Here is a 27,890-nt window from a genome sequence, read left to right on the forward strand (position 1 = left end):
AGACCCAATCACCCCCGCCCTGCTCTGCCACGAGGGACGAGGAAACACGAGCGAGTGAGGCACCCTCACCCGCACGCGAATCGAAACAAAGGCAGACACACTGGCAACCACACAGCCGCTGCGACGCTGCGTATGCGTATGCACGTATGCGTGTGCACCAGCGGTGGCGTGACCGCGGCAGCACCACCAAGGTAACTCGGGATCAGATCAAGCGAACAGATGCTCAACAACACATGCACATGCGTATGCGCATACATACACGATGGGGAAGTTCGAAAACACGAAAGAAGCAGGCAATGATGTGAAGAGTTGTGCTCACCACCGTCTTGATCTGCTCAGCGCATGGAGCGGAAGGATGGGGTGGGGTGGGGGTGAGGCAGGGAGAGGAGGGGGACTGCACCGTACTCCACAACCTCCCTCCCTCCTTCCTCCTTCGTGGCTGAACAGCCGCCTGCCATGCTTGACACTTCGCTGAACACCATGACGCCACCCCCTCCCCCCCTCTCTTCCTATCAAGCGTCCTTGGCGCGCTTTAGCTGCAATCGTGTCCCTTCCTCGCTTCCTCGCTCCCTCTGCCTTTGTTAGCCTTTACGCCGCCGTAGTCGTCGGCCTCACCGCCTGCCAGCGCGGCACACCCTTGCAAAACGCCAGCCCGACCAGCGTGCCGATGAGCGTTGGCTGCCAGTCGAAGTACAAGATGCACACCCCACCCACCCAGCACGCGTACTTGATCCAGCCGCTGAAGCTGCTCAAGATGCTCATTGGTGTCACACCGTAGTAAAGGTACTCCATTACAAACAACGCAGCAATCACGTCCCACGGGCCGAACTGCTTCTCCGGGGCGGCCGTACTGCCGTAGTAGAGGTAGTTGCTCAGCCACATAATCGCGCCTGAGAAGACGGCGGTGCCACCGCAGTACATCATCAGTCCGCGGGAGCCCAGTGTAGGCAGAACATGGTGGCACATGGTGTGCAGCAGCATCATCGCGTACGTCATGGCAAGGAAGTTATTTGTCAAGAAGGAGTGCAGCAGCCACGTCCACGGGCGAACGCTGTTGTCGACTCCCCACTTCTCCAACCACCAGCGCTCCTCCGTGTTGCTACCGGTGCTGCAGAGGCAAAATACGGTGAAGACGACGAAGTTGATGGCGTTGACGCTGTTGTAGATGTGCGGAAAGTTGGCGTAGTCGTCACGCAGGCCGCGAACATGATCCATGAGGCTCTTCTTCTTGGCTTGGCCCTTGCCGCCCTTCTTGTTCTTGCTGCCCTTCGCGGAGGAGCCACTCTGTTGATCGCTGCCCTGGTCCCCGCCCTCCGTCTTGCTGTTCGACTCTTCACCCTCCTTACCGGTCTCCTCGGCGTTGCGGTCCTGCTGCTGTTGATTCTTCGCGCGCATCCAGCGATACTGGATGACGTTCTGAGAGAGTAAGGAGGGTGTGGAGAGCCGTGCCCTGCGCAGGAAGGTCGGCGTCGGCGTCGCACCGCAGCTAACAGGACTAGTACGAAGGTTCACAGAGGGAAAGCGGAACTGGCGCTGAGGGTTCCATGTTGCTGCCAACGCCATCGATGGTGCCACGGGCAGAAGAACAGCCGTCGTCTTCATCGCCACACGGATGCACGGCAGCGAAGAGGCGCCGCTCGGGTGCGTCACGCGTGGCAAGGCGGCCGAGGCGACGGATGTCGCGACAGCACAGGCACCGCGGAGGCGAAGCATCTTGTTGCTTGCTTATGTGGTTCCAGCTTCCATCCATGCAAGGGGCAGATGAGTGCAGATGTTGGTGACGAGAGAACACCGAGGTGAAGGGAGGGAGAGGCTGTCAGAGATGGTTGAAATGCTTTTCGACGAGGCGGAGTAAAATGCGCGAAGACAGAGACACCGTCTACAACGAGGAGAGAAGTTTGCATGGGCTCATCAGGAGGTGCGAGTCTGGCAGGCCTCGACCGGCTGCTTAGGACATACTTCCACAGCTCCCTCTTCGCCGCGTGTAGACGCCGTCCCACCCACGCTGTGGTCTCAAGGACCTGTGCGCGCGAGGAGGTGACACACACACATACACACATAGCGTATCATCGCTGCCTTCCACTCACGAGGAAGAGAGATGACCCTCTCGTGCGCAGCCGAAACGCAGACTTCGGCCAGGTGGCTTGAGAATCAGGTGTGCGCGAGCTACGATCTAAGAGAACACCGAGCAAGCGAAGCAGAGGGCGAGTTGGAAGCAGTTTTAGGTCGGCCCCGTCGCCATCTCCGACATTACACCACAACACCGGCATGTGGAGAGAGAGAGAGACTCATACACCGAAGCAGACATACACACAGACACACACACACACATATATATATATATAGTGGACGGCTGACAGGGCGGCTTCATCATCACCCCACACACGGAAAATGACCGACACGCGCATGCATGTGCACCCCCTCGCCTCCGTCGGAGAGAAGCAAGCTAGAAAGGTGAACTTTTCTTACGCTGGCGGGTGCACAAGGAAGGAGGTCAGAATCGTTCGCACACGCTGCCGTAGCAACGAAGGTGGTATCGTGTTCGGCTCGCCGCGGATACTGTCGTCAACGTCCACATCAGCTTCGACGTTACTCGCATCCCTCCCCTCCTTGCTCACTTCCGCTTCGTTCTCCATATTGAATCATCGGTATGCATGGAGAAGGATGGAGGATAGCCGCTGGCGGTGTGGGATCGAGAAACGTCGCGCGACGGATGCTGCTGACGGCGCCTTGCTTCTTGGAGATAAGGGTCTGCTTCATGCTGCGGCTGCCACTGCAGCGCATGGGCTGATGCGTATTGCGAGTTGGTCTCTCGCATGCTCGCAGAGGGCTGTCCGTTCACACGAACATCGCTTCCGGTCTTGTTGAGCGGATTATGTGGTTGCGGCGTTGGCTGTGCCTGTTGCTGAGTAAGGGTTTCTCGGAGAAAGTGGCAAAGGTCATCGATCTCGCGCTGAATAGCGTCCAGCTGCGGTTGATTCTGCTGGTGGCTGCGCGTGTGTGTGTGGCCATCAGTGAACGCCGCCGCAGGGCGTACGTTTTTCGGGGTGCAGACGGGGGGTGGTGAGGGAGCAGAGACACAAGTCGATACCCGAGATGATGTCGCCGCTGCTGCTGCCGCCGCCGGCACATCCGCGTTGTAACCACTGCAGGACGGCACAGCCCGACGGCCGTTCTTTTCGGGAGAGGCGGCAGTATAGGTGAGAGTAGGAAGGACGGTGTCGTTGCTCCTAGATCGGTGCACGGTGTGATGGGCACGGGCTGCTGCTGCTGCTTCTACTTGATGCGCGCTCGGCGACGGGAGCGGCAAGGCGCCCGCACCGTGACTTGTGCGACGCGCCGTGTCGGGGATGAGAGTTTCCTGCAAAAGCTTCTCCAAGCGCACCAGCTGCGTCGATTGTGTCTGCAACATCTCCTGCATCGCCAGCAGCGTCGAGCACGCCTCGACCGCTTCGGGGCGGTCCGGCGGGAGCAGGCAGCGGTGTCGCTGCCACAGTAACGCGTGCGGTGGCTCTGCTGTGCGCGTGCCATCCCTTGCTTCTTCCGTAGTCCTCATCAAGGAGGACGCTCGCGCGTCCTCATCAGAGCTATCGGGAGATAGCGAGCGACGCACGACGACCAGCATCTCTCGCATCTGGCGAAGCTGTTTCTCCTGCTCCATTCGCAGGTGCTGCAGCCACGGCATAAACCACGTCGGCTGTGATGAGCCGGCATCGTCATCCACATTGGAGGCGCGCATGCTTCGCGGCCCGGCGTCGTGAGTGCATCGGAGTTGCTCGGTGCTCTCGACGGACGAAGAGAGCGGCGCCGATGCCGATGCTACTGCACAAAATGGCGATGCCGTCACCTCTGCATTGTCCTCGGTGCATAGCCGCAGCGGCGGCTCCACGTGCGAGCCCTCCATGCCCAACCTCTCCAGAAGCACGTCACGCACGACGCGGCGCAGTTCGTGCTCGTTTTCCATCAAGCGTTTTACGTTGCTGGCGCAGTGTAGAATGTCGTGATGCAGATGCTCCAGGGACAGCCGCGGAGGGGGCCGAGGGAGTTGCAGAGGACGCTGTGACGGTTGGTACTTCCGAGACTGCAGTAGTGCTGCGGTGGGCAAAGCCAGACGTGCATCCGATTTACGCATCAAGTTGGCAGGGGCCTCGCTGTCGCCTGCTTTCGCCTCCACATCCACTGTGATGCCCGCGGATGTTGCCGTGTGGGGTGCCCCCTCGCTGCTCTTCTTGTCATTGCCGCCCTTTTGACAAGCGGCAGAAGCTCGAGGACGCCATGGCGATGCGCAATCTGCCTCTCTGTCGCCTTGATGCTGCTGCTGCCGTTTCTGATGGTGCCGCTGACGGTGCGCTGCGCGCAGTTCTTCCTCGAGTTGACGCACCCGTTCGTGCAGCTGGGCTTCGCTCATCGTGACACGCGCCGCAGCCTCTGCTCTACAGCGATTATTGTGCACGCCGCTGTCTAATGAGTGGCCGTGGCACTCTCGCGGCTGCTCGTGTGCATCCTCGTGGTGCGGCGCTGTTTTCGGTGCCGCCTCAACGACTGCTGCAGGCGGCGCAGATCGCGGTGCGGCCGAGAGTGCGGGGACCGATGACGAGGACAGCACTAGCGGAATGCGAAAAGATGGTCGATGAAATGGTTGCTGCGTCCAGTGCGTAACGTCTCTGGCGCGTGTGTCCGCGGCAGACATGCCAAGCGTATAGAGGGCACGCCAATGTGCCTCTGAGCGCGCCAGATCCAAAGAGAAACGGTGTGCTGTCGGCGACGCTTGCCTGCATGCATGCGTTTGTGTGTGTGTGTGTGCCCGTGCCTGGAAGAGGATGAGGGGAAGGGGGGAGGGGGAGAGAGAAACAAGTGGGATGTGGGGGTGCATGGGCGACAAGGGGCTTCGTCACTGCAGAGAGTGCGCCGCAACGCCTCCCTCACCATCTTTGGCAGCGACAGTGTATTGAGCGAGAGAGGGAGGCCAAACACCAGCACAGACCCCCCCCCCCCACACACACACACAGACCCACACACACAGACCCCCACACACACACACACACATACACACACACGCATACACGCCGACGTGAGCGAGTGCGTCTGCCGCCCACTCACTGTACAAGGGCAACGAAGAAAGGGGCGCCAAGCCATGAGCGTTGTGCCTTTTTATCTATCGGTGGTGAAGCGGATGCAGGCGGAAAGGCGCGCGCGCACCCCTATACACACACATCGATGCACGTGCCCTCACCATGTATGTATTCGCGCTTAAAAGCACACCTTCAGCGCCTTGGCCGCCTCATCACGCACGTCCGCGCTGGGGTCCTTGAGCAGCTGACGCAGGATCTGGAGAATGACACCGGCGCGCTCCACCTCATCGAACTGAAGGGGCGGCAGCACGACATCCGCGACTGCTGCAGCACGACCATTCCCACTACCGCTGCCAGCGAGAAGCAGAGTTACGGGCTTGTTCATCAAGATGCTGTACGCTATGGTGCCAGAGGGCAGCTCTGGCTTGTAGGAGGACATAGGCGTAGGCGTCGACGTCCTGGAGCTTGCAACCTCGCCATCCTTTGCCTCCAGAAACAGCGCCGGCGTCGTCATGGCGTGCACCTCGGGTGCGCTCACCAGGAGCACCTCCAAGATAGTCTTTGCTACCACCAAGCGCACGTTCAGCACCGGATCGCGGGCGAGTTGGTCCAGCAGTGGAATGAAAGCGGATGTCTTGTCCACCCGCAGCCGCATTGCTATGCGCAAGAGGGCACTCCGGCTTAGGTAAGTCTCCCACGCGGGCGCGTGGGCGTAGATGCGTGGCCAGAGCACGTCGTCAACGAATGTGTTCGCGTTGAGGGAGCCGGAGGCGGCGGCGACGGCATCGGCAGAGGTGTCGACGCCTTCAGTCTCGTAGCCCGCGCCAAATCGCTTTCCGACACTGCCCTGCCTCGCTCCGCCGCTGCCTCCCACACTAGTGCTGGCTGCACTCCGGCTGCTCGCGACAGCGAGTTGCACACACATCCGCTCCACCGCGTCGAGCGCAGCGTCGCGGACTGCCTTGACCTTGTCGAAGAGCACCGCCACCAGCAACGTCAGCAGCTCGGTTCGAGCGAGTTGGTATAACGGGTGCGTGTGTGCCCACAAGGCGGCGTCCGCACCGCCTTGTTGAGCCATTACAGCGGCATCAGTCACGGAGCCGCGCGTCGTCTCGTCCGTGCCGCCCTCGCCAGACACGCGCCCGGCATTGACGGCGCTAAAGTCCATGGAGGAAATCCGCTGCGCATCTGCGTGTCGTCCATGCGGCGCAGGCGCGGGGGCAGCGGCGGCTGTCAGCAGCAGGCATCCGCAGAGGTGGGCTAGGAGCAGCGCGTACTGCTCACGCAACCGCCACAGCTCGTGCTGGGACAGCTGCCGAAGGCACTGAAGAAGGGCGTCGTACTGCACCTCGTCGGGACTGCGGTGCGGCGCGTCTGCGTCGTTTTCGCTGCCCTCCTCCCCGTCCTCGTCGGGCCCGCAAATGAACGAAGCGTCGCTCTCGTCACCCATCAGCTGACTCTGCGCCCGCCCGTTGCGAGACTGCCCTTGCCGCTTCTCGTGAGGAGGCTTTCGCATGTGCATCAGTAGCAGGTCCGCGAGCTGAGAGACGAGGGCCAGCTGCACTGTCGGCCTGTTGTCAGTCATCAGCCGCAGGAGCGTGTCCGTGTTGGAGTGCAGGTAGCGGGCCCACACAGGCGACTCTTCTTCGTTTCTCGTGGATGTGGAGGAGGCGGACCGTGTCGCCGATGACGGGTCTGCAACGACCAAGAGACTCAAGGTTCGCGATAGCCCCGCGAGGGCCTCGGCAGAGCGGCAGAGGACGCGTGTGTCGCCGTCACTGGCGGCGACAAGGACGCACTGCGCGATGACGTCCAGTAGTTGCAAGAGCGGCTCGCATAGCGAAGGGAGCAGCGAAGACTGCTGCGAGGTGAAACGTGCCTTTGTGCGCGCCTTCTCATCACCAGCTCCGGCCGAAAAGCTCAGCCGGAGCACCGCCTCCGTTGCACCACCGAAGCACCGCGCCGCGCATCGCGCTGCGATGCAACGCACCTCGACCTCCTCGTCGTCCACCAGGTCATGCAGCGGCGCCGTCCCAAACTGCGCGTCGCACGTCCAGAGAGATGCAAGGAGGTGCAGCGTGTGCGTCAGCCAAGTTTGTGCGCGCAGCTGATGCGCTGTGGGCCCACGGGCGGCCGACACATCGGCCCCCTCGGCGAGTGAGGACATGCGGACGATAAGCAGACAGAAGGTGGCGGTCAGTCGTGGCAGTCGCTGCGCAATTAACCACCGCGCCTTCCAGTTTGGGTAGCGCGGCACCCAGCGCAGACAGGCGGCGAGGAGGACGAAGAGCTGTGCGCACACGGCGTCGAGAATGTGCGAGGGGGGTGCGCCGGCAACAATGACCGGTGCTGATGCGCTACGGAGCGAGCCGATCTGCGGAGCGGCGGAGAGTTGTACGGCTGCCTCGGCCATGAGGCGTTGCACTGCATCAAGAGCGGCTTCGAGAAGAGCGAAGTCTACGGAGGCAGGGCTCTCTTCTACTGCGGACGGCGCTTCTGCCGCAGCGGTGTCGAGCTGCAGCACGCTGCCAGCGGCGGTCATGGCAGCCCACAGGGCCGGTGCCATCATGGTCGAGCCAGCAGGATCGACGTGGCGCGTGGACGGCGTCGGCGCTGCCGCCTCACCTGCGTGCTTCTCATCAGCCGCGTGGTCCTTTTCCGCCTGATGCTGGAGTTCGACGGTGACTCGAAGCACGTTCAGCAGCGGGGAAAGGGCACTGGGCGGCACCAACACTTGCAGCAGCATTGGACACACCGCCGACAGGGAGAAGACGCTGGCGGCGGATGCGGACGTGCCGCTGGTGCTCGCGCTCGACAGCGCGCGTGTCGATGCGCAGGAGTAGAAGATGCACGGAAAATCGACGCACAACGGTAGCGCTCGCAGCAGCGCACGGCGCACAAGTCGGTGGAGACGAAAGACGGAGACGGCGTTGAGGGTTCCAGGCAGCCACTTGGCGCTGCCTTTCTCCGTCCTTCCGTCAGCGGCGGGCGTGGTCGTCATAAGGAAGGTGGCGTCATCGGGCATGTTAGGCGTAGCAGCACTGACAGCACCCGCGGTGGTGCTCACAGACGCGAAGCTGACGTCCCACGCGCTGTACGAAGCGAGACGGGACTCGCTTGGGCCGACACCGACCTGCAGCATCATGCAGCTAGCGCCCAGGCTCAACCGGTGGTGAGGGCTTTCCGACGTCGTTGTTGATGCTGTGGCGCTGCACACGTCAAGTTTCATGAGAACGTGGTGGCGCAGAAGAAGATCGGCCAGCAGTTCCTGCGCCGCGGCCAGCGCAGAGCGCATGAGGCGGCCCATGCTGTCCGTGAGCACCTTCATCGATGTGGCTGTCGGGGAGGTCGGCATCGACACTGTGCGCGCGGACACGGCGGCGGCGATGCAATATGCCACGTGGCGGCGCGTCATGCGGTGCATGAACGTCTGCAGCTCCGCCGTGGTCAGGAGCGGTTCAGCCGGTACGCGGATCCCTGACCATGCATCCACTTCCGCACCCGCATCTATCGAGGTGGCCTTGTTTCTCAGAGGGTCTGCACAGGAACCGGCGCTGCTTGACTTGGCCCTCTGTTGCTGCTGCTGTTCGGCCTCCCACAGTGCTGCTTGGATGGCATGCAGCAACCCGCTCACCGTCTCCACAGCCGCCGCCACCGGGCCGGGGTACGGTGACTCCAGAAATCCCTGAAGTATCTTGATCAGCGAGCGCCACCGGCATCGCAGCACATCGCGGCGTTCATTGCAGCACAGGTAGTCAAAGAGGGAGAGGCTGCCGTCCGCGTGCAGCCGCGCGGACCTGGACGTGCCCGCATCGGCGCTCGGGGACGTGGCAGTTGCAGCGGCTGCACGCGGAGCCAGTGCGCCCATCCACCGGACAAGGCCCGCCACCAACGCCCGCGCTCGCACATTTACAGAGAAGAAGTCGTCACCGCTGCCGCTGTCGGCATCCGAGGCGTAGGCGGCACCGTAGAGGTCTAAATCAGCGCCAGAGAGCGGCAGGCAGGCTGCTGGCGGCTCCCCTCGAAGCGTCTGCCCGTTGTCCACACGACGGCGATGCCTGCGGAAGCAGCGAAAGCTCGCCATTACTCGACAGGCAGAGGCGCTGCTGCCACTGCTGCACCGTCCACAAGCGTCGCTCACATCGTTCCAGAGGGAGGCGAGGCGACCGCTGCCGTCAAAGAGCCACGGCCCTGTGAGGGCAGCGTAGCCCCCGCTCCACAGGAACTGCACGGACTCGTCCTCTAAGGCAAGGTCGTAGCAGCGCTTGCGAACGTCCTCTTCCGTAGGAGTGTGAGGGTCTGTGACCTCAGTTGCTGAAGAGGATGTGTGTGAGTCCTTGCCGCTGACAGTGGACGACGCGCGCGCTGCGGCGGCCCTCGCTTTCATGGTGAGCCGGTGCTTCCGTAGTAGCTGTTTCCGCACGGCCGCCATAAGCCGCGCCGTCGACGACGCGCCACCGTCGGTGTCCCTCTTGTCCACTGCGCCGGCAGCCCAGCTCGGGTTGTTGTCCTCGCTTTCCAAGTATTCAGCCGCTTCGTTGGCCTCCATCGACGTTGCTGTGGTTGTCATGTCTGCCTGCAGCACGGAGAGTGGCACGTACTTGAGATCCCAGCTCTCCAGCGTGATATCACGCTCGAGTGCCACACCAAAGAACAGGTGGGGGAGCACCACCTGTGCGGCGAACTGCCGCGTCTCCTCCGCACTGCTGGCTGCGAGCAGCGAGCAAACCGGCTGCACATCCTCGACAGACAGGAAGGCTCCAAAGTTGTTGCCGGTTGCGCCGCTGAAGGTGCTAGATGCGTCCGGTGAACTGCTGCTGGATGCCGAGATGGTAGGCCCCAGCGGTGTGCGACGAGGCAGCGTCACCCCGAGCAATGCCATCCCGGTCACCAGCGCCAGCTGCGGGTCGTCTTCTTCGGCGCATCGCACAAGATACGGCACAATCTCCGTCTCCGCCCATCGGCTTCCGAGCCTGTGGCACAGGTGCGGCAGGAGAAGGACGGCTCGATAGCGGTCCTGCTTGCGCTGCCGCGGCTCCCTGGAGAGGTCTTCGGCATCACCGGCAGACACCAACGCTGCAGTGGCGCTACCGTCCTCCGCGTCCTCGCCAGACCCGCGCGCTAGTGCAGCGTAGCCGCTTCGGTTGGGCAATGGCCAGTGGATGAGATTCTCCAGCACCGCCAGCGCCACAACGCGGTTTTCCATGTTTGGAGATGCAGCGTTCGCTATGCTAGTGTCTGTGTTCGTGTGCTGCTATTCTGTGCTTGTGCGCATGAGAAGGAGAGGAGGTGAGGTGAAGTGAGGAGGTACAACGTGTTGGGAGGGGGCAGGGCAGGCCAGTGCATAGGCGAAGAAACTCCTTGGCGAGTTGGAGCGTGTAGGCGGGCCTTGAGGTTTGGGGGCGCGAGGGTGTGCAACAGAGAGAAAGAGAGACAGTGCACATGCACGCGCAGAGTGTCCGCGGGCCTCACGGCACGTCTGCACGGGGCCCAGCACTCCGCACTGATCCCAAAAGAGGTGCGTGATCGGCACCTTGTGAGGAAGCGTTCGCGTGCGCACCACGAGCTTCGCGCCCTTGCCCCTTCATCTACAACAACCAGCGACCGTAAGTAACCTTCGCTTCCTTTTTGTTCTCTCGGTGTGTGTGTGTGTGTGTGTGTGTGCCAGTGGATGCGAATGCAGTGCTGCTTCACATGCGCAGACACACGAGTGCCCATACGCGCGACACAGCAGTTGGAAGAGAAAGGCGGGGGGGAGGTGAGGGGATAGAGAGAGAGAGAGATGGAGAGAGAGGTATAGGTGTACATAGTGCATGTATGCATGCGTCCGCGTGTGTATGGGTGTGTGCGTCTCTCTTTCTCTACCCCATCCATTCCTTCGTTTTATGTTTTACTATCAACGGCTTGATCGGTTACACATGTGCTTAAACGATGCGCTCTTAGTTCATTGCCCTCCCACCCGAAGAGAACCAAGCGAACAGGCAGACAAGGCGGAACAGAGGCGAACGCCTCGAGGGCACGCGCGGTTCGTGAGCGGACCCAAGACGACACGTGGGCACAACGTTCCCTGGCCGACTACCCGCCCAGCTTCGCGTACTGCAGCACCAGATGCCGACCGTACAGGTGCGTTGCCTTGAGCGTCTCCAGCGCGCGTGCCGCCTCGGCCTCGGAGAGGAACTCCACAAAGGCAAAGCCACGATGGTTGTTCTCGCGGTGAGAGGAGAAGGTGTGGCTCTTGCGCGGCACACGCACGGTTCGGATCTCGCTAAAGGCGGAGAAGAGCTCGCGTACGTCCTTCTCGGTCGCCTCGAAGGGGAGGTTCTTGACGATGAGCTTCTGCGGGTCGCTGCCAGGCGGCACCTTCAATACAGATGCGGGATTCGAGATGGCGCCACTTCCGCCGTTGTCTGGATTCGCGCCACCGGCGCGACGGCGAGCGAGGACGGCGGTCTTTGTGGGGTCGGACTCATCGTCATTGTCATCGTCCGCGTCAGTTCCAGCGCACCGTCTGGTGGTACCCTGTGGTGTGGCGGTGGTGTCTGCCACACGTGCCTGCTGCTGCAGCTGCGCGGTCTGCTTGCTGACGACGCACGACAGAGTGCGACCCGCCAGGGGTTTGCCGTTGAGCTTCGACACACAGTAGGCCAGCGTGCTCTGGTCCGCCACAGTGAGGAAGGCTCGGCCTTGCTCCTGCTGGAGGACGAGGCGCTTGATGAGCGCCTCTGGCGCGCGGGCCAGTCGTGGGCACGCATCCAATAGGAAGGCGTGCAGCTCGTCCTCGGTGGTTTGAAAGGGGATGTTGGTGAGAAACAGCGTGTACACCATCGCCTTGGCGACCGCAGCGGCAACAGAGCCGCCGGTGTCGGCGTCAGGATCGCCGTCAGCGGATGGGCCAGCCGTCAGCCCTAGGTCCGAGGCAGCTACAGCCGGCGCGCTGCCGCCCTCGCTGTCTTCCATCAGCGCCCCTACCGGTGCCCACTCGAGGAACAGCGGCGCTGTCTTGAAAAGCTTGTAGGAGAGTCGCGTGAAGGCGATGCGGGCGTCTTGCGGGTGCGTGTAGCGGAACAGTGCAAACATCCCTGCAGATGGGAAGGCCGACGCCTCTAGCACGCCGAAGCGCACAAACAATTTTGTGAGCTCCGCTGCATCGTTGCCGTCCTTCAGCTGGAGGTTCTTCACGAGAATGGTTGTGTTCGACCGCGACTTCAGAAAGTTCTGCGTGGCACCCTCTAGAAGATCAAAGGCGATCCCTTCGTCGCTCAGCACTTGCTGCACTTCACTCGTCAGGTACGCCTCTGCGATGGCCGCGCGCACGGCGGCACCCTTGGCACCGACGCCGACCACATCCTCCGACCGCACGCCAAGCCGCTGCGCCACCGTCTCCACGGCAGCGTGACTGTTCATGTACATTGTGTTCCACGTCATTTGCCCGCCTCCGCCGCCCTTGTCGCGGCGATCCGCCTCGCGCTGCTTCTTGAACTGCGAGGACCCAGCAAGATTCATCCTGCTCAGTGCGCCATCGGCTGCTTGAGCGGCTGCCGTCGAGGCGAGCGCAGCTTCTCGCTCCATCACACGCTTGCTGTGGGGGTCCTCTTCGGCGGCGCTGACGCGGAGCAGGCGACCCATGAGGATGGCGCCGCGGCACAACTGAAGCGCTCGCACCGCGTCCTCGGCCGACGAAAAGCGCACGAAGGCGGCACCTTTGTTCTGCCGCGTGTCTTTGGTGAGGGGGATGTGCACCGCCTCCACGGGTCCCACGAGGGAGGCGGCGAACTGCTTCAGGTGCTCTTCGGTGGCGATGTACGGGATGTTGCCAAGGCGAATGCGGTGCGACGCACGCGCGATCTCCTCCTGCGCCTCCTGCGCCATGGCCGCGGCGTCATGGTCAACACCTTTCGTCCCCGGATTCGTAACGTTAGCGGCATTCATGGCAGTAGCAGGGATGTCCCCGTCGACATCATTATCGCGCAGGGAGGCGACGTCGTCCGCACCATCTTCTCGCTGCGCCGTCACTTCCGCATCCACCGCGCTGTGCATCGGGGGGACAGCGAGTCCGGACAGGAAGTCCATGTCGCTCACTTCCCCCAGCGCCTGCTGCCGCAACAGGGCCCGACGCTCTTGCTCAGCCTCGTCGTCGTCGTTGGTGTCTCCGCCGTCAGCGGTATGCCTCTCGGCTTGCTGGCGCCGCCGATGCTGCTGCGTCTTTTTGTCCATAGCGGAATTCTTCTGCTCATCCTCGCCTGCCGCAGCTGTTGGCGAGGTATCCGGAGCCAGCAGCACCTCTGCTGCCCACGTGGGTCCTTCAGTCGCCTTGCTTCGCAGTTCTACAAACTCACGCTGACGGCGTGCGAGGCCGTCCGCTAAGGTGGCGCCGGTGTCGCTGTCTTTCTGCCCATCCTCACGGTCATCGTCGCGCACACGCTTGCGAGTCGTCGCCTGCTCACGCGACGTCGTGGACGAGGTGAGCCCGGAGGCGTGGGCACCGTCGGCAGCGCCAGCTCCCGATTTGCTGCTGTTCTTTCGGTCGCTCGTCTCTTCCTGCTGCTGCTGCTGCTGCTGCTTGCGCAGCTGATTCAGCGTAATGCCCACCTCGTTGAGCCCCTTCGCCAGCTCGACCTTCAGACGGGAGCTGCGGAAGAAGGAGCTGTTAAAGTACTGGACGACAAAGTGCCCCGCCGCTGAGGTGCGGAAGCCGACGAACGCCATGCGGAGGATCATCTTGGGGGCCTTGGCTGCTGCGACTGCACCGCCGGAGCCCTGCCGTTGCTTCTGATGCTTGTGGTGGTGATCCCGGTCCGCGGCCGTGGCGGGTCTGCGAATAAATTGCACGTCAGTGATCTCCAGCAGCGGAGCCTCTCGCGGCGCCGTGCGCAGGAGGTGCTGTTTCAGCTGCTCCTCTGTGCAGTCGTTTGGTAGGTTGAGAATGCGCACACGCGACATGGCGCGTGTGTTGGCAGTGCACTACTGCGAAGAACATGTAGATCGTGTCACGAGAGGGAGAGCAGAGGAGAGATGAGGGAATCTCTAATTGGACAGAACACACACATACACACGCATGCCGGGTTCACATTCGCGGCGCATAACCTTCCGCGAGTGCATGCGCACACGGATGTCGGCGCGTGTACCTTCTACGTGTTGAGTTCATCAGGAAGCACTGCATATATAGAAATAGAGAGAGACGTAAAGCAAAAAAAAAGAAAAAGCAAGCAAGAAAAAAAAAGGTCGCGCCCACCTGCACGCACACATACATACGTGTATATGTATATGCCACACACGCACACCAATACATGCACATGTACATCGGAGCACACCTATGCACATTTTCCCATATACAGGTGTGTGTGCGTGCGTGTGTGTGTGTGCACATGCGGCACCGCTGTCAACGCCACCTTGACCAATGTCCAAGGCACGATCGCTGGCCCCTCCCCTCATCTCCCTCCCCGGTGTGCCCCCCTCCCGCGAAAAAAAAAACCACCACGCACGCGCGTGCCATTGGCTTCCGGAAAAAAAAAAAAGAAACACCGAGGAGTCAACGTGAGGGGGCGGGGCTGCGCCGGCATCGACGCTCACTCTACTGAGCAAAGAGAAAATAGTAAAGCAACCGCGACAACGCCCAACGGCAACACAAACGAATTTCATTAAATGTGTGCGCGTGTGTCCGTTCTCTGCGGTGCGCAGCATGGGGTCAGACCGCCACGCTGAACCGGCCCCCTCCCGACCAGCCCTGCCACAGACCTCATCGCGTGGCGCGGGGTATCGGTAGACACACACGCGCTACAGCAGTGCGCCGACCCAGCTACCTGAGCACGGCCCCTGCCTCAGGCTCTACCCGACCTCCACGCGTCGCAGGCCCGCCTCACCGCCGGCACCCATATTGTGCCGGCCACCACCTGGTGCACCCCCTCAGGGCAACGCACAGGCTCCCCGCCAGCAGGCAGTGATGGCCGGATGGGATGCGTTCGAATTGCGCCGGCATTTCGCCTGTCAGAGGGACGGCGTAGAGGTGTGCTCGCTGCCGCAGGCCGCCGCGCCGCCACCATGTCCGGGACATGTGCGCCGACACAGCGGTAGCGGTGCATCGCCTCGACCTCCCCACGTCGTAGGCACGTGACCACGTCGCCAGCAGAGGCGGCTCGGCATTGGCAGGGGATGAAGGAGGAGAGGGGGAGGGGGCTGCTTGGCTTCCACCCCAAACAGAGTGGGGCCCACTGGACCCTGGGGGATACCGTGCATGGCGGCGCGTGTGCGCGCCCCCCCTCGTCATCAAGGGGCTTACATTCGTGCACCAACGGAGAAATGCGAGAGCTGTGCAACGGCCGGGCAGAGACGTACACTGACACACTCACACTTCTACGCGCACATCAGGAGGGGACGGCGGCTCAAAACACGATCGCCCTTCCCCCCCCCCTCTATAGAGTCTCGGCGATACTGTATGTGCCGATGACCATGATGAGCACTGCCACGACAAGGTACACGTAGCAGCGGATGCGCTTGAAGGTAAAGCACGGCGCCGTAACGAAGATCTTCTTCCAGTACTGCAACGTGTTGCGGTCCGCATCGGGGTGCTCCACGGCGTACTTCACATGCATGGCGAGGATCGATGGGATGATCATGACCATGCACACCGACGGCAGCGCGCCAACGAACGCGACGACGGTGTTGACAGCCGAGGTCGGCATCCCCATGGCCAGAGCCCAGATAACAAGATTGATGAGCAGACGAAGACCAATACCCATCCAGCTACGCGGTTTGCACCTCACCGTCTGGTCAATCAGCTGCATTGCTGACATGAACTGCACCGGGTAGGTGAAGACGAGGTTAAGCATAAAGAACACGCGCACGCTTGTACCCCACGACGAGTGCGCCATCTTGGCCACCAGCGAGGTGGTCATGGAGTTACCGTAGGCGAGGTAGCCGGTCAGACCAAACAGTATGTACCAAGCAATGACGCCGGTGATGACCAAGGTCGCCATCTTGGGCACCAGCCGCTTCTGCGTGCAGGCGGCGTGCACGGGCAGGATAATGGCGATGCCCTCCAGCACCATCATGTTGTTGGCAAGGTTGTTGAACCAGCCCACGGGGATGCGGTTGCCGGCGACGTCGCAGCCCGGGTGAACACCATCCTGGCTGAGCTGCACGAGCGACATTACGAAGCAGCATATGAGCGAGTAGAAGACGCTGACGGTGGCGATGATGGAGGCGATGGCAAGCAGCGAGAGGTTGTCGGAGAAGCAGGTCATGGGGAAGCACAGGAAGAACACCACCGACACCCACAAGTACTTGGAGCCTTTGAAGTTGGCGAGCTCAACCATGGTGTCGCCAAACAGCTGGGTGTACATGAGGCAGAAGCCGAACTGCGCAAGGCACATGGCAACAAACAAGAACCAGCCCAATCCGGCGCCGCACACGTAGCGACACACCTGCGAGTAGGTGGTCACATCGCTGCGGTTGATCTTGATCTTCACGTCCACCAGCAGCCGCGTACAGTCCACGACGGCGGCGCCGATGAGGACGCCGAGAATCACAGAGACAACGTAGCCTGCGTCGGGGTAGAAGGTGGGCAGGAGGAACACGCCGGTGCCGACGTTTGCCTTGAAGACATGGAAGGCGGACTTGCAGATGTTTGTGTTCTCCTTCAGCTCACCGGCGGCGAGGCGGACGACAGTCATGTCGTCATCATCGTCCATTTCGACGTACTCCTGCGCCTTCTGGTCCTTCTGCTGGCAGGAGGGGTCTCCATTGCTTGCGCCCTCGTCGCCCTCCACCTCGGGCACGCTCATGAAGCCCTCGATGAGGGTCTCGCGGTAACGTTCGTCCTCCATTTGCGTGAGATGTGCGGGCTCGTTGTCCGATGCGGTGCTTGGCAATCTGGACATGCGTGCGAGCAGGGTGGTGGTGGTGGTGGGGTGGGGTGGTGAGAAAGAGATGCAAAAGAGAAGAAGGGGGAGGGGAGAGAGAAGGTGGCGCGACAAAGACGCGAAATAACGCGTGCGCCGTACAGTCGTGGCTGTGGAGAAGCTGCGAAGAGAGCAGTTCGGTCGGGGGCAGTGGCGCCAGCGACGGTCACTGCGAAGAGAGGGGTGAAGGGTGCTGGGTGCACGGACACATGCCTTGCATGCACTTCAGCAAAGGTGAGGAGTATGATAAAACTTGGGAAGAAGGGGGCGGGTGCCACAAAGCCAGTGGAGGCGTGAGAAAAGACTGCATGTGCCCACAGATCAGGCGAGGAGCACTAGGCGCGTGGCGCGGAAGACGCGAAGATGGTAGCCCTCTCACGGCCTTCCACCTACCCGTGTCACGGCCATGGCTCCCTACTGCCGTTGTCCCTCTGCCGCTCTCTGTGCGTGTGTGTATGCGTCGATCTTGCGTTTTCCGTTTTACTAAAGCGTTACACAGCACACCAAGGAAGAAAAAAAATACGAAGAGAGTTTACGTGCGTTTATGCCCATTCCATAACATTTGCGTGCGTGGGTGTGCCCATTCTCTGCGGTGCGCAGCATGGGGTCAGACCGCCACGCTGAACCGGCCCCCTCCCGACCAGCCCTGCCACAGACCTCATCGCGTGGCGCGGGGTATCGGTAGACACACACGCGCTACAGCAGTGCGCCGACCCAGCTACCTGAGCACGGCCCCTGCCTCAGGCTCTACCCGACCTCCACGCGTCGCAGGCCCGCCTCCCCGCCAGCAGGCAGTGATGGCCGGATGGGATGCGTTCGAATTGCGCCGGCATTTCGCCTGTCAGAGGGACGGCGTAGAGGTGTGCTCGCTGCCGCAGGCCGCCGCGCCGCCACCATGTCCGGGACATGTGCGCCGACACAGCGGTAGCGGTGCATCGCCTCGACCTCCCCACGTCGTAGGCACGTGACCACGTCGCCAGCAGAGGCGGCTCGGCATTGGCAGGGGATGAAGGAGGAGAGGGGGAGGGGGCTGCTTGGCTTCCACCCCAAACAGAGTGGGGCCCACTTGGACCCTGGGGGATACCGTGCATGGCGGCGCGTGTGCGCGCCCCCCCTCGTCATCAAGGGGCTTACATTCGTGCACCAACGGAGAAATGCGAGAGCTGTGCAACGGCCGGGCAGAGACGTACACTGACACACTCACACTTCTACGCGCACATCAGGAGGGGACGGCGGCTCAAAACACGATCGCCCTTCCCCCCCCTCTATAGAGTCTCGGCGATACTGTATGTGCCGATGACCATGATGAGCACTGCCACGACAAGGTACACGTAGCAGCGGATGCGCTTGAAGGTAAAGCACGGCGCCGTAACGAAGATCTTCTTCCAGTACTGCAACGTGTTGCGGTCCGCATCGGGGTGCTCCACGGCGTACTTCACATGCATGGCGAGGATCGATGGGATGATCATGACCATGCACACCGACGGCAGCGCGCCAACGAACGCGACGACGGTGTTGACAGCCGAGGTCGGCATCCCCATGGCCAGAGCCCAGATAACAAGATTGATGAGCAGACGAAGACCAATACCCATCCAGCTACGCGGTTTGCACCTCACCGTCTGGTCAATCAGCTGCATTGCTGACATGAACTGCACCGGGTAGGTGAAGACGAGGTTAAGCATAAAGAACACGCGCACGCTTGTACCCCACGACGAGTGCGCCATCTTGGCCACCAGCGAGGTGGTCATGGAGTTACCGTAGGCGAGGTAGCCGGTCAGACCAAACAGTATGTACCAAGCAATGACGCCGGTGATGACCAAGGTCGCCATCTTGGGCACCAGCCGCTTCTGCGTGCAGGCGGCGTGCACCGGCAGGATAATGGCAATGCCCTCCAGCACCATCATGTTGTTAGCGAGGTTGTTGAACCAGCCCACGGGGATGCGGTTGCCGGCGACGTCGCAGCTTGGGTGAACACCATCCTGACTGAGCTGCATGAGCGACATTGCGAAGCAGCATATGAGCGAGTAGAAGACGCTGACGGTGGCGATGATGGAGGTGATGGCAAGCAGCGAGAGGTTGTCGGAGAAGCAGGTCATGGGGAAGCACAGGAAGAACACCACCGACACCCACAAGTACTTGGAGCCTTTGAAGTTGGCGAGCTCAACCATGGTGTCGCCAAACAGCTGGGTGTACATGAGGCAGAAGCCGAACTGCGCAAGGCACATGGCAACAAACAAGAACCAGCCCAATCCGGCGCCGCACACGTAGCGACACACCTGCGAGTAGGTGGTCACATCGCTGCGGTTGATCTTGATCTTCACGTCCACCAGCAGCCGCGTACAGTCCACGACGGCGGCGCCGATGAGGACGCCGAGAATCACAGAGACAACGTAGCCTGCGTCGGGGTAGAAGGTGGGCAGGAGGAACACGCCGGTGCCGACGTTTGCCTTGAAGACATGGAAGGCGGACTTGCAGATGTTTGTGTTCTCCTTCAGCTCACCGGCGGCGAGGCGGACGACAGTCATGTCGTCATCATCGTCCATTTCGACGTACTCCTGCGCCTTCTGGTCCTTCTGCTGGCAGGAGGGGTCTCCATTGCTTGCGCCCTCGTCGCCCTCCACCTCGGGCACGCTCATGAAGCCCTCGATGAGGGTCTCGCGGTAACGTTCGTCCTCCATTTGCGTGAGATGTGCGGGCTCGTTGTCCGATGCGGTGCTTGGCAATCTGGACATGCGTGCGAGCAGGGTGGTGGTGGTGGTGGGGTGGGGTGGTGAGAAAGAGATGCAAAAGAGAAGAAGGGGGAGGGGAGAGAGAAGGTGGCGCGCACAATCGAATTGAAGGGGGGTGGGGGTGGTATTGTGGCGAGGGGAAAATGAGGAAGGATCCGGAAGAAGAGAGGAGGGAGTGGGAGGAGGGGAAGAGAGGGGAGGGGAGGGGGAACCAACAGCAACGGCAAGAACAGCTAAAGACTGGAAGGGGAAGAGAGAGGGTGAGGCCACTCCACACAGACTCCTTTCGTACGCGAGATGCGACGGATTGTTTGAAAGGGGTGCGGATGCGTGTGCGTGTTGGGAGGAAGGAAAGGGAGGAAGGGGGAGGGGGAAATCGTGTGAGAGATTACGGATCACCAGAGCGTCACGGGACGAGTTGCTTGCCTCTATGGCACAAAGGAAATGATCTGCGATGGCGGAGTTTTACTGAAGACGCGTTGGAGAGCGAGAAGGGGGCGATGAGGTGGGAAGGCGACGACGACGAACGCAGCAGGCCAGGGTAAAAGACAGGGAGGGGTATAGACAAAAATGAAGTGCATGGCGTAGTGTAGGGGAGGTGCCGGTGGATGTTGCCTTGGCAAGCAGCGAGAGGGCTGAGAGGTAGAGAGGAGAGGCGGCGTGGGGTACGAGCATGCAAGCAGCACTCGCCGAAAACGCACATAAGTGAATCATGCATGTACACGTGTGCGCATGCATGCGTGTGTGCGTCGGATTTCTGTTTTTTTTTTTGCCGTTTCGTGCCCCGCAGAGAGAGAGAGAGACGACGCGGGCTCCTTCTCTCCTTTCGTGGGCTGCCGCGTTCCGTTGGAGAAGGGCATTGGAAGGAGTAGCGGTGAGGAGAAGGACTGAGGGGAGGAGGGCTCTGTGCGCATGTGCATGTGCGTAGGTGATGGCACTAGCACGTCCCACGACACGGAACGTGACGAGTGGAGCAGCCGCCCTACTCCTGCCTTTCGCCGTTCCCCCTTTCTCCATGGCTCACTCCTTCCACCGCGCGGACGCGGCGCCAGAGCGTTAGACGGAGTAAGCCAAATAGCAACTAAACACCGAAAACAAAAAACAAGAACAGCAGCACCAGTACGACTACAGCCAAGGTAGCATTGGCCGTACGCGCGCATGTTGTGAGCGCCGGCAAGGCGAGGCAGCGACAGCCGTACCACAGCACCGTAGACGTACACACACCTACACACCTACACGTTCATCTCACGAGAGAAGCGTGTGCGTGTGCGACACCGCTCTCGATGGAGTCCCTTCGGTGACAATGAGGTGCGAAGTTAGCACTTGCAGTTGTCGACGCCCTTCCTCAGCCACCTCACCTCGGCACACAAGCAGCTAATACCGTTGAAGGCATGCCTTGAGTTCCTCCGCATAGGCTTTGTTGAAGAGCTGGACGGCAGGGGACATCGGGGTGACCGCCGTGAAGGTGGCGCAGCAAGTGAAGCGCACCGTGTGGAAGAAGAAGACTAAGAGGCCCACGAGGAAGATCACTTTTGCAAAGAACATGGCAGCCGAAGGGAGCATCTGGCGAAGACGGCGCCCGAGGGCGCAAGGGGGTGGGGGATGGGAGAGAGGGAGTGCAGATATCGTCGATTTTATCAGGACTACACACAAACACACGCAGACATAGAGGCTGCGCGCGTTTGCTCGTACGTGTGGAGGCGAGGGTATGCGTTTAGGCGGCAGCGGAGGTGAGGAAGAGGGGCGCAGAGGAAGCTCTTTGGCAGCAAGGGAAGATGCAGGAAGAGCGACACTGAGACGCGCGAGGCATGCCGCGCTAGCGCAGGAGTGTCACGTGTACCAGCAGTGCCCAAGAGAGGGAGCGGGGACAAAAAAAGGCGAAGTCCGACCCACCAACGGTGATGCCACACGTCTTGCACGTACATCTTCACTGTGTGTATGTGTTGTGATTCGCTGTATTTTCGGGTGTGCGGCTGTTGTTCGCTTTCTCAGAGCAGCTGCCTCAATCATTACTTTCACTTCACTCCCACAGACATACACGCAGACGCGCTCCGGGAGGAGGAGAGGCTGAGAGAGAAGGAGGGAGAGACGGAATAGCCTCAAGCCTTCCGGCGGCGCTTGTGCCCCGGTGCGTTGGGGTTCTCGCGCTCGTAGAAACGTTGGAGGAGGCTGATGGCCTCTGCCTCGGTATGGCCGCCCTCACTCACGTACCCGGGCCACCACTCCCCACTACAGACGATCCCGCCCTCATCAACGCTGGGCGAGCCCTTCGACATACCCGCGAAGCGTGGCGTGCTGGCTGCTGGCTGATCTGGTTGCGACGGCTGCCGCCGCAGCCGCTGCTGTGGAAAGGGCGATGCATGCAGCGCCAACACGGTGCCGTTGCCGCCAAAGCGCGGGTTGCGGCAGCCGAAAAAGACGTGAGCGATTCGGTTGTACAAAAGCATCGCACCGCACATCACGCACGGCTCAACGGTGACGTAGAGGACATAATCAGCCAGGCCGGACAGTGGCGGGGTAGTTGGTGAGGAGGTCAATCCGTTTTGTTTCCCGTCCTCAACTAGTTCCTTCTCTCCTTCGCCAGCACCGGCTTTACTTGAACTTGCACCCGCGCTTCCGTCTCCGCCTCTCGTTGCGTCATCGATAAGCTTCTGAACGGCGATGAACTCAGCGTGGGCCAGAGCATGGTGTTGCAGATTGGTTTGATTACGGCCGCGCGCAGCGATGCACGACTCGACCAGCTGGTCGCAGCGGAGCGACGAGGCTGCGTGAGGTGGCGCATTGGTAACAGCGTCTGACGACTGGAGCGCGAGCTTCGCGTACACCGTCTCATTGGCGTCCGTGCGCACCAGCGCGCAGCCAACGGGCACTTCGCCTTCTTCAAGCGCCAGCTCGGCTTCCCTGAGGGCCGCGCGCATGAAGGCATCGACATAGTGCACAGACATCGACGCCGGAGACCCGCACCCGTGCCCGTCTTCACTCGCTAAAAAAGAGCAGTGGGACGGCAAGCGTACACCGCGCAGCGACGACGCACAAATGGGAAGGAGGCGAGGAGGTTCACTGACACACCATTGCGGCGGTGAAAGACAATGGACATAGTACAAGAGGTCGAATAAGAACGGAGAAAGGGAGCAGGGAAGGTGTGTGTGGGGTGGGTGGGTGGGGGGTTGTGCTTCGATTTTTGTTGACATGTGCGCCATCACATGGTACGTGTGGCACACAGCCACGTTGGGGCCCGTACATCCAGACACCGACAAATGCACCCATGAAGGGAGCGCGCGCGTGATGCTGCGTGAACAGCGTCCCTTCCGCCCTCCTCATCTGTTCCTCTCTGGCTCGCTGCGGTGGTGGAGGCGGGTGTAAGAGAAGGACAAGGGAACGCAAAGCATGCCAGCCACTCTCGCTCCGCCATGTGTGTTCACCCTGCCAGACGTTCGTGATGGTTTGTTTTGGCGTCTCTCGCCTTTTCCGCGCCTCCTCGTCTGCAATTGTCTCCGTATTCAGAGAGCATCGCTTTAGAGGATAGTAGAAGCACGCGAAAGCAACGCATACAGGCCGTCTGGATATCACATGGAACCACCACACATCATGGGGAGGCGCACATGTAGGGTGTGTGTGCATGTCTGCCAGTGCGTGCGTGGACTCTGCTGTCTTCGAGACGTGATTTCCCTCTCGTTATTTCTGTACAGTGGTAAGCGTAACACAGAAACCCAAACAAAGGAGGAGGACAACGCCACCCACACTTTACCACCGCGGCCCCCCTCAGCGGCCTTTTTTCTGTTGGCATCGACGAGCGCTCTCTGGCAGCCCCACTCCCTGCCCCGCAACACACACAAACACACAAACGCACACATCGAGCGGAGAAGAAGAGCAAACATGCAGCTGCCGACACACAACCCCCCCCAAACCCTCAAAGCAAACCAAAAAAAAAAGCCCCAACAAAACGCCTCTCCGTGGTGCGTTCGACGGCCAACCATGCTGACTGGCGGGCATCAGAATAGGCGCATAGATAGATATAAATATAGATTTGTATGTATACATGATTTACTGTTCTGCGCTGCCGTCGATGGGGGTCTGTATGCCTCCTACCATCGCCGCAGCGTTGGCCTTCCCCTTCTCCGCCGCTTCTTGTTCTGCTCTCTCGACTTCGACGCCGACACACGCGCCGGTTGCGCTCTCACAGATATTGGTATGTGCGCATTAGGGGTCGCGAAGGAAAGGATGCAAGGAGGCGGGCGGAAGAGGAGGTGGGACGAGGAGCGAGACTCCTGTTAGCCACGCTGCCACCAGCCCCGTCTCCCTCCCCACACATACTCACACTCAGATATGCAACTGCACCAACTACCGAAACGATACCAGCGGCGGACAGCCCCACGCACGCGGAATGTAAGGAGCAGGAAAGAGGCACACCATAAAACATGACGTGAGCGTAGTAGCGTTGAGTCGACAGAGAAGAAGGGCGAGAGGGTATCGAGGAAAGCACGTCCATGACGGGCAGCGGAGTGTGGCGGGAGTAAAGACGAGAGCGAGGGCCCGCAAGGGAGGAGGAGGGGGAGGCGAAATACCCACCCCACCTCACCTCAAAAAAAAAGAGCAAATACACGCTGCGTTGGCGACCTTGGTGTGTCAAGACAGTTGGTACCTGTGCCAGCACGCATCTTTTGTGCATGTATACGTACACACACGCTGCAGCGGCATCGGCGGCCACCACAAAGACGAGCTACACGGTAAAAGATCAAGAGAGGTGGGAGAAGGAGGAGAGAGCGAGTACATCGGATTGCGCCAGCCACGGCATACCCCCCTCCCCCTCACACACACACACACACACACACAGATCCAAGATGGGGAGGCCGGTACTGCTGCTCTTGCTTCTGCATCACGTCAACTCTATCCGCTTCACAGTATGAGGTAGTGGGGAGAGGGGAGGGCAGACAGTCTGACGTGTCCTCAAACGACTCCCGCCTATTTGTTCCATTTTACCTCTCTCCTCGCATCCATGAGCGGTGCGCATCTGCGCGCACCTGACGGTGGGTAGGGGAGGACGACGTAGCGGCATCTTACTGTCCACTGAAGATGTTGTACGTCTGGCGGTTGGCGTAGCCGGCGCCGGGACGAAGGCCGCGGCCAGTGCTGGCCGACACGGTCTGCTGCTGCGGTTGCGGAGGAGGAGGTTGGTGCTGCTTCTGCTGCGGTTGTTGGGTAGGCACCGCACGGTGATCCTCGGTGTTGTGGTCATACACATGGCCACCACCGTAGCAGCCTTCTGTCTGGTCCGTTTTCCATGACAGCTCCGACTGGCCGAGTATCTCCTTCATCACGTTGCCGCTGCAGCCCTCGCGGTACAGGCGGCTCTGCCGCACGCACGGACGATCGCCAAGCATGTTGCCCTGGTTCTGCGTCAGGTTCGGGTCGCTTGTGTGATGGTGGCCGGACATGATGCAGCTGTCGGTTATGCTGTGTGTATGGTGAAAAGACGGTGCTCTGCGTGTGTGCTGTGCAGCAGGGACGGCGGGCGAGAGTGAGAGAAGAGGCGGAGAAGCAAACACAAGAAAGTCCTGAAATAACGGAAGCGGAGCGCCACAGAAAGAGAGAGAGAGAGCTTGTGTGCCTGTGAGAGAGGCGTCTAAGCACGCACCACAACGACAGTGAGACTGAGGAAGTGGAGGAGGAAAAGAAAAACAAGAAAAGGAGGGAGCACACGACTGTCTATGTGCGTCTTGGTGCTTCTGTAGAGGTGGAGGAGGAGGAGTGGAGTGGGGTGGGGGTCGTGGTTCAAGGCGGAAGAAGACAAAAAAGCCAGCTGCTTTTATCCAGCACGTGACGCGTGCATGCATGCGTGCGTTACGGCATGAAGTGGTTGAGGGAGAGAAAAAAAAACGCCGAGGATGAAACGAGAGAAGATGCAGCACAAGGAGGGAGGGCGAGGGTGGGTGAGTGAGGGCAATCCGGCATTTGCCATGTCCTGCGTCTGTGTGTTGTTGGCGCTGCGCGGGACAGCACCGCAACAGCGCCAGAAAAGGAGGGAGAAAGGGGTGTGCATGCGATCGGTGAATTCTTCTTTTTTTTTTGCAGGGGGCATGGGGGCAGTGGCACGCGGAGGGTGCCGGTGGTGAAGAAGCGTACTGAACGCAGAGCACGCGCTCTTCTCTCCCCTTCACCGCGATGGGCGTGTATGTGCACCGCCCCCCTCCCCTCGCTCTACCCTCCTCCATCACAAGGGCCGCATTCGCCAAATACCTCTGCGGAGTTCTCCCGTCTTTTCGTTTGGCTTATATATAATAATTTTTTTTTTCATGACTCCTCCTCCTCCTCCACTTCCGTGGCTTCCCCCCATCTCCTTTGGCCTGTCGTGCGAAGTTGTCCTCCTCGACCGACGCCTTGGGGCGGCACTCGTTGGCCATTCCTCTCTACCCCTTTTACTCACGGCAACCGCCAAGGCCGCCTCCTCTCACCACATACGCACGCGCACAACATGCCCCTAGAAACTCCCCCATACCACACAGCCTACACACAGATGCACCACCACCTGCAAGTGGTTCATTGGCTCCTTTCCTTCGCCAGCGTGCGCCAGAGGAGCGACGGGGAGTCACATGGAGGCCATGGGCGAGTCCGCGTATTCGTGTCCATCGATCCGGCTTGTGGGAGGGGGGGGCGTCGGTGGTGTGCGTGTGTGATCGAGCCGCTTACACCGAGAGGGCCATACACGTATATGCCTGTGCTTGTGTGTACTGGCGAGAGTGCGGAGCTGCACGTCCTTTCAGCTTCCTGTCTCGGCGGGATGGAGACATGAAGGGGGCCCTCGCGTGGTGGACGGCAGACTTACTCTGGAAACACGAAGAGCGGGGATAGCGGGAGAGAAGGGGGAGGGGCCCATGAAGCCACGCTGACAGGTACAATGACGACATCGCTCGACACCCTCGACCTCGTCGCACCGTTTCGGCCTGAGAAATGCGTACGACGAGAATATTGATACACAAAAAAACCCAGCATATATATATATATACACACACACATCTATGTGTGTGTGCGTGTATACTCCACAGAGGCTGGCACACACCCACATGCTGGCGTAGGCGAAGACGGAAGCCAAAGGCCAAAGGCGAAAGCGAGAGAGTTGGTCGGCGGCCTTCCACGCCGCTGGGCGCACGCCTTCACCTTCCTACGAGACGGATGTTCTCTGTGCGTGCGTTGCATGCAACCGGTGTGGGGGACATGTTCACGAACACGTAGCTACGCCCACTCACATACGAGGCACCCAAGAAGAGATGAAGATCTGAAGCGGGATAAGAGATGGATGGGGGGGGGGCAGGTGGATGGAGCGGGAGGGAAGGAGAGATGGAGAGAGAGGGAGGGAGGAGGGCACGTTTCGATGTGAGGGAGGAAGAGAGAAGGGTCTGTGTGTAACACGAAGAGAGCGGAAAGCGAGAGGGAACGACGGAAACAGCACGAAAAGAAACGAAAAAAAAAAGGAACGAAGACGAGAGGAGCGACCGCTGATAAGAGAAAACCAGCACGACAGAAAAACGAACAAAAAACAAGAGGGCCAGGAAGAGGCCCGCACGCTCAATGCTGAAGAAGGTGCCGCTGCCGCCTTTTCGAACGCTCGCCCTCCCTCCAAACGCCGCACCGCGGCACACGTTAGCCACATGAAAGACAGCAAACAACAAGAAAAGAAATGGTGACACTGTCGTCGGCTCAACCGACTCGTGCTAGACGGAAAGGCGACAAGGGGAGTGGCGGTGTATGAGGAGAGTGGGGAGACACCCAAACATACACGCACACGCACACACACGCACAGAGCGACAGAGATCTATTGGAGAAGGTGAGCAATTACAGAGACCTTGATACCACCCGAGCATATCGACAGGAGCGTTGGGGAGCTGCACGAGTAGACACCGGCACACGACCACACAAAGGCACGGCGACGGAGACCAGAATGAACAACAACAACAAAAAAAACGGAGCACCATCGTTGAAGAGGATGGGGGTGTAGGGAGAGGACGAGGAAGGTGAGAGGGAGGGCACGTGGGGTGGGGGCCACAACGGCGTGTGCGTGTGTGTGTGTGTATGTACGTGAGGACCAAACACAACGCATGTGGCGGCACAAGAAGCGGGGCGGGTTAAGATGAGGTGCGGGGCCAAAAATGAGAGAAAAGCGCATCAAGTCAGACACAATACAGGAAAGGAACGAC

General features: G+C 60.6%; 8 protein-coding genes across 8 annotated transcripts; all 8 read right to left on the bottom strand.

Annotated features, from left to right (window-relative positions):
* Window positions 1–588: 588 nt before the first annotated feature.
* On the bottom strand, window positions 589–1,563 carry LINJ_10_0720 (conserved hypothetical protein; the record flags this gene model as incomplete). The annotated part of the gene is made up of 1 exon (XM_001463683.2): window positions 589–1,563. The coding sequence occupies one exon, from the start codon at window positions 1,561–1,563 to the stop codon at window positions 589–591; it is 975 nt and encodes a 324-aa protein (XP_001463720.2).
* A 1,051-nt stretch (window positions 1,564–2,614) lies between these two features.
* LINJ_10_0730 (hypothetical protein, unknown function) lies at window positions 2,615–4,132 on the bottom strand (the record flags this gene model as incomplete). Its single annotated transcript, XM_001463684.1, has 1 exon — window positions 2,615–4,132. The coding sequence occupies one exon, from the start codon at window positions 4,130–4,132 to the stop codon at window positions 2,615–2,617; it is 1,518 nt and encodes a 505-aa protein (XP_001463721.1).
* Window positions 4,133–5,250: 1,118 nt separating this feature from the next.
* LINJ_10_0740 (conserved hypothetical protein) lies at window positions 5,251–10,278 on the bottom strand (the record flags this gene model as incomplete). The annotated part of the gene is made up of 1 exon (XM_001463685.1): window positions 5,251–10,278. The coding sequence occupies one exon, from the start codon at window positions 10,276–10,278 to the stop codon at window positions 5,251–5,253; it is 5,028 nt and encodes a 1,675-aa protein (XP_001463722.1).
* An 869-nt stretch (window positions 10,279–11,147) lies between these two features.
* On the bottom strand, window positions 11,148–14,012 carry LINJ_10_0750 (conserved hypothetical protein; the record flags this gene model as incomplete). Its single annotated transcript, XM_001463686.1, has 1 exon — window positions 11,148–14,012. The coding sequence occupies one exon, from the start codon at window positions 14,010–14,012 to the stop codon at window positions 11,148–11,150; it is 2,865 nt and encodes a 954-aa protein (XP_001463723.1).
* A 1,469-nt stretch (window positions 14,013–15,481) lies between these two features.
* AAT20.1 (putative amino acid transporter) lies at window positions 15,482–16,948 on the bottom strand (the record flags this gene model as incomplete). Its single annotated transcript, XM_001463687.1, has 1 exon — window positions 15,482–16,948. One exon carries the CDS (start codon window positions 16,946–16,948, stop codon window positions 15,482–15,484), a length of 1,467 nt encoding a protein of 488 aa, XP_001463724.1.
* A 1,286-nt stretch (window positions 16,949–18,234) lies between these two features.
* AAT20.2 (putative amino acid transporter) lies at window positions 18,235–19,701 on the bottom strand (the record flags this gene model as incomplete). The annotated part of the gene is made up of 1 exon (XM_001463688.1): window positions 18,235–19,701. The coding sequence occupies one exon, from the start codon at window positions 19,699–19,701 to the stop codon at window positions 18,235–18,237; it is 1,467 nt and encodes a 488-aa protein (XP_001463725.1).
* A 2,096-nt stretch (window positions 19,702–21,797) lies between these two features.
* On the bottom strand, window positions 21,798–22,643 carry LINJ_10_0780 (putative deaminase; the record flags this gene model as incomplete). The annotated part of the gene is made up of 1 exon (XM_001463689.1): window positions 21,798–22,643. The coding sequence occupies one exon, from the start codon at window positions 22,641–22,643 to the stop codon at window positions 21,798–21,800; it is 846 nt and encodes a 281-aa protein (XP_001463726.1).
* Window positions 22,644–24,755: 2,112 nt separating this feature from the next.
* Window positions 24,756–25,133, bottom strand: LINJ_10_0790 (conserved hypothetical protein; the record flags this gene model as incomplete). The annotated part of the gene is made up of 1 exon (XM_001463690.1): window positions 24,756–25,133. The coding sequence occupies one exon, from the start codon at window positions 25,131–25,133 to the stop codon at window positions 24,756–24,758; it is 378 nt and encodes a 125-aa protein (XP_001463727.1).
* Between the last annotated feature and the right edge of the window lie 2,757 nt (window positions 25,134–27,890).

The sequence above is a fragment of the Leishmania infantum genome, chromosome 10 (assembly GCF_000002875.2).
Source record: "Leishmania infantum JPCM5 genome chromosome 10".
NCBI lineage: Eukaryota > Euglenozoa > Kinetoplastea > Trypanosomatida > Trypanosomatidae > Leishmania > Leishmania infantum.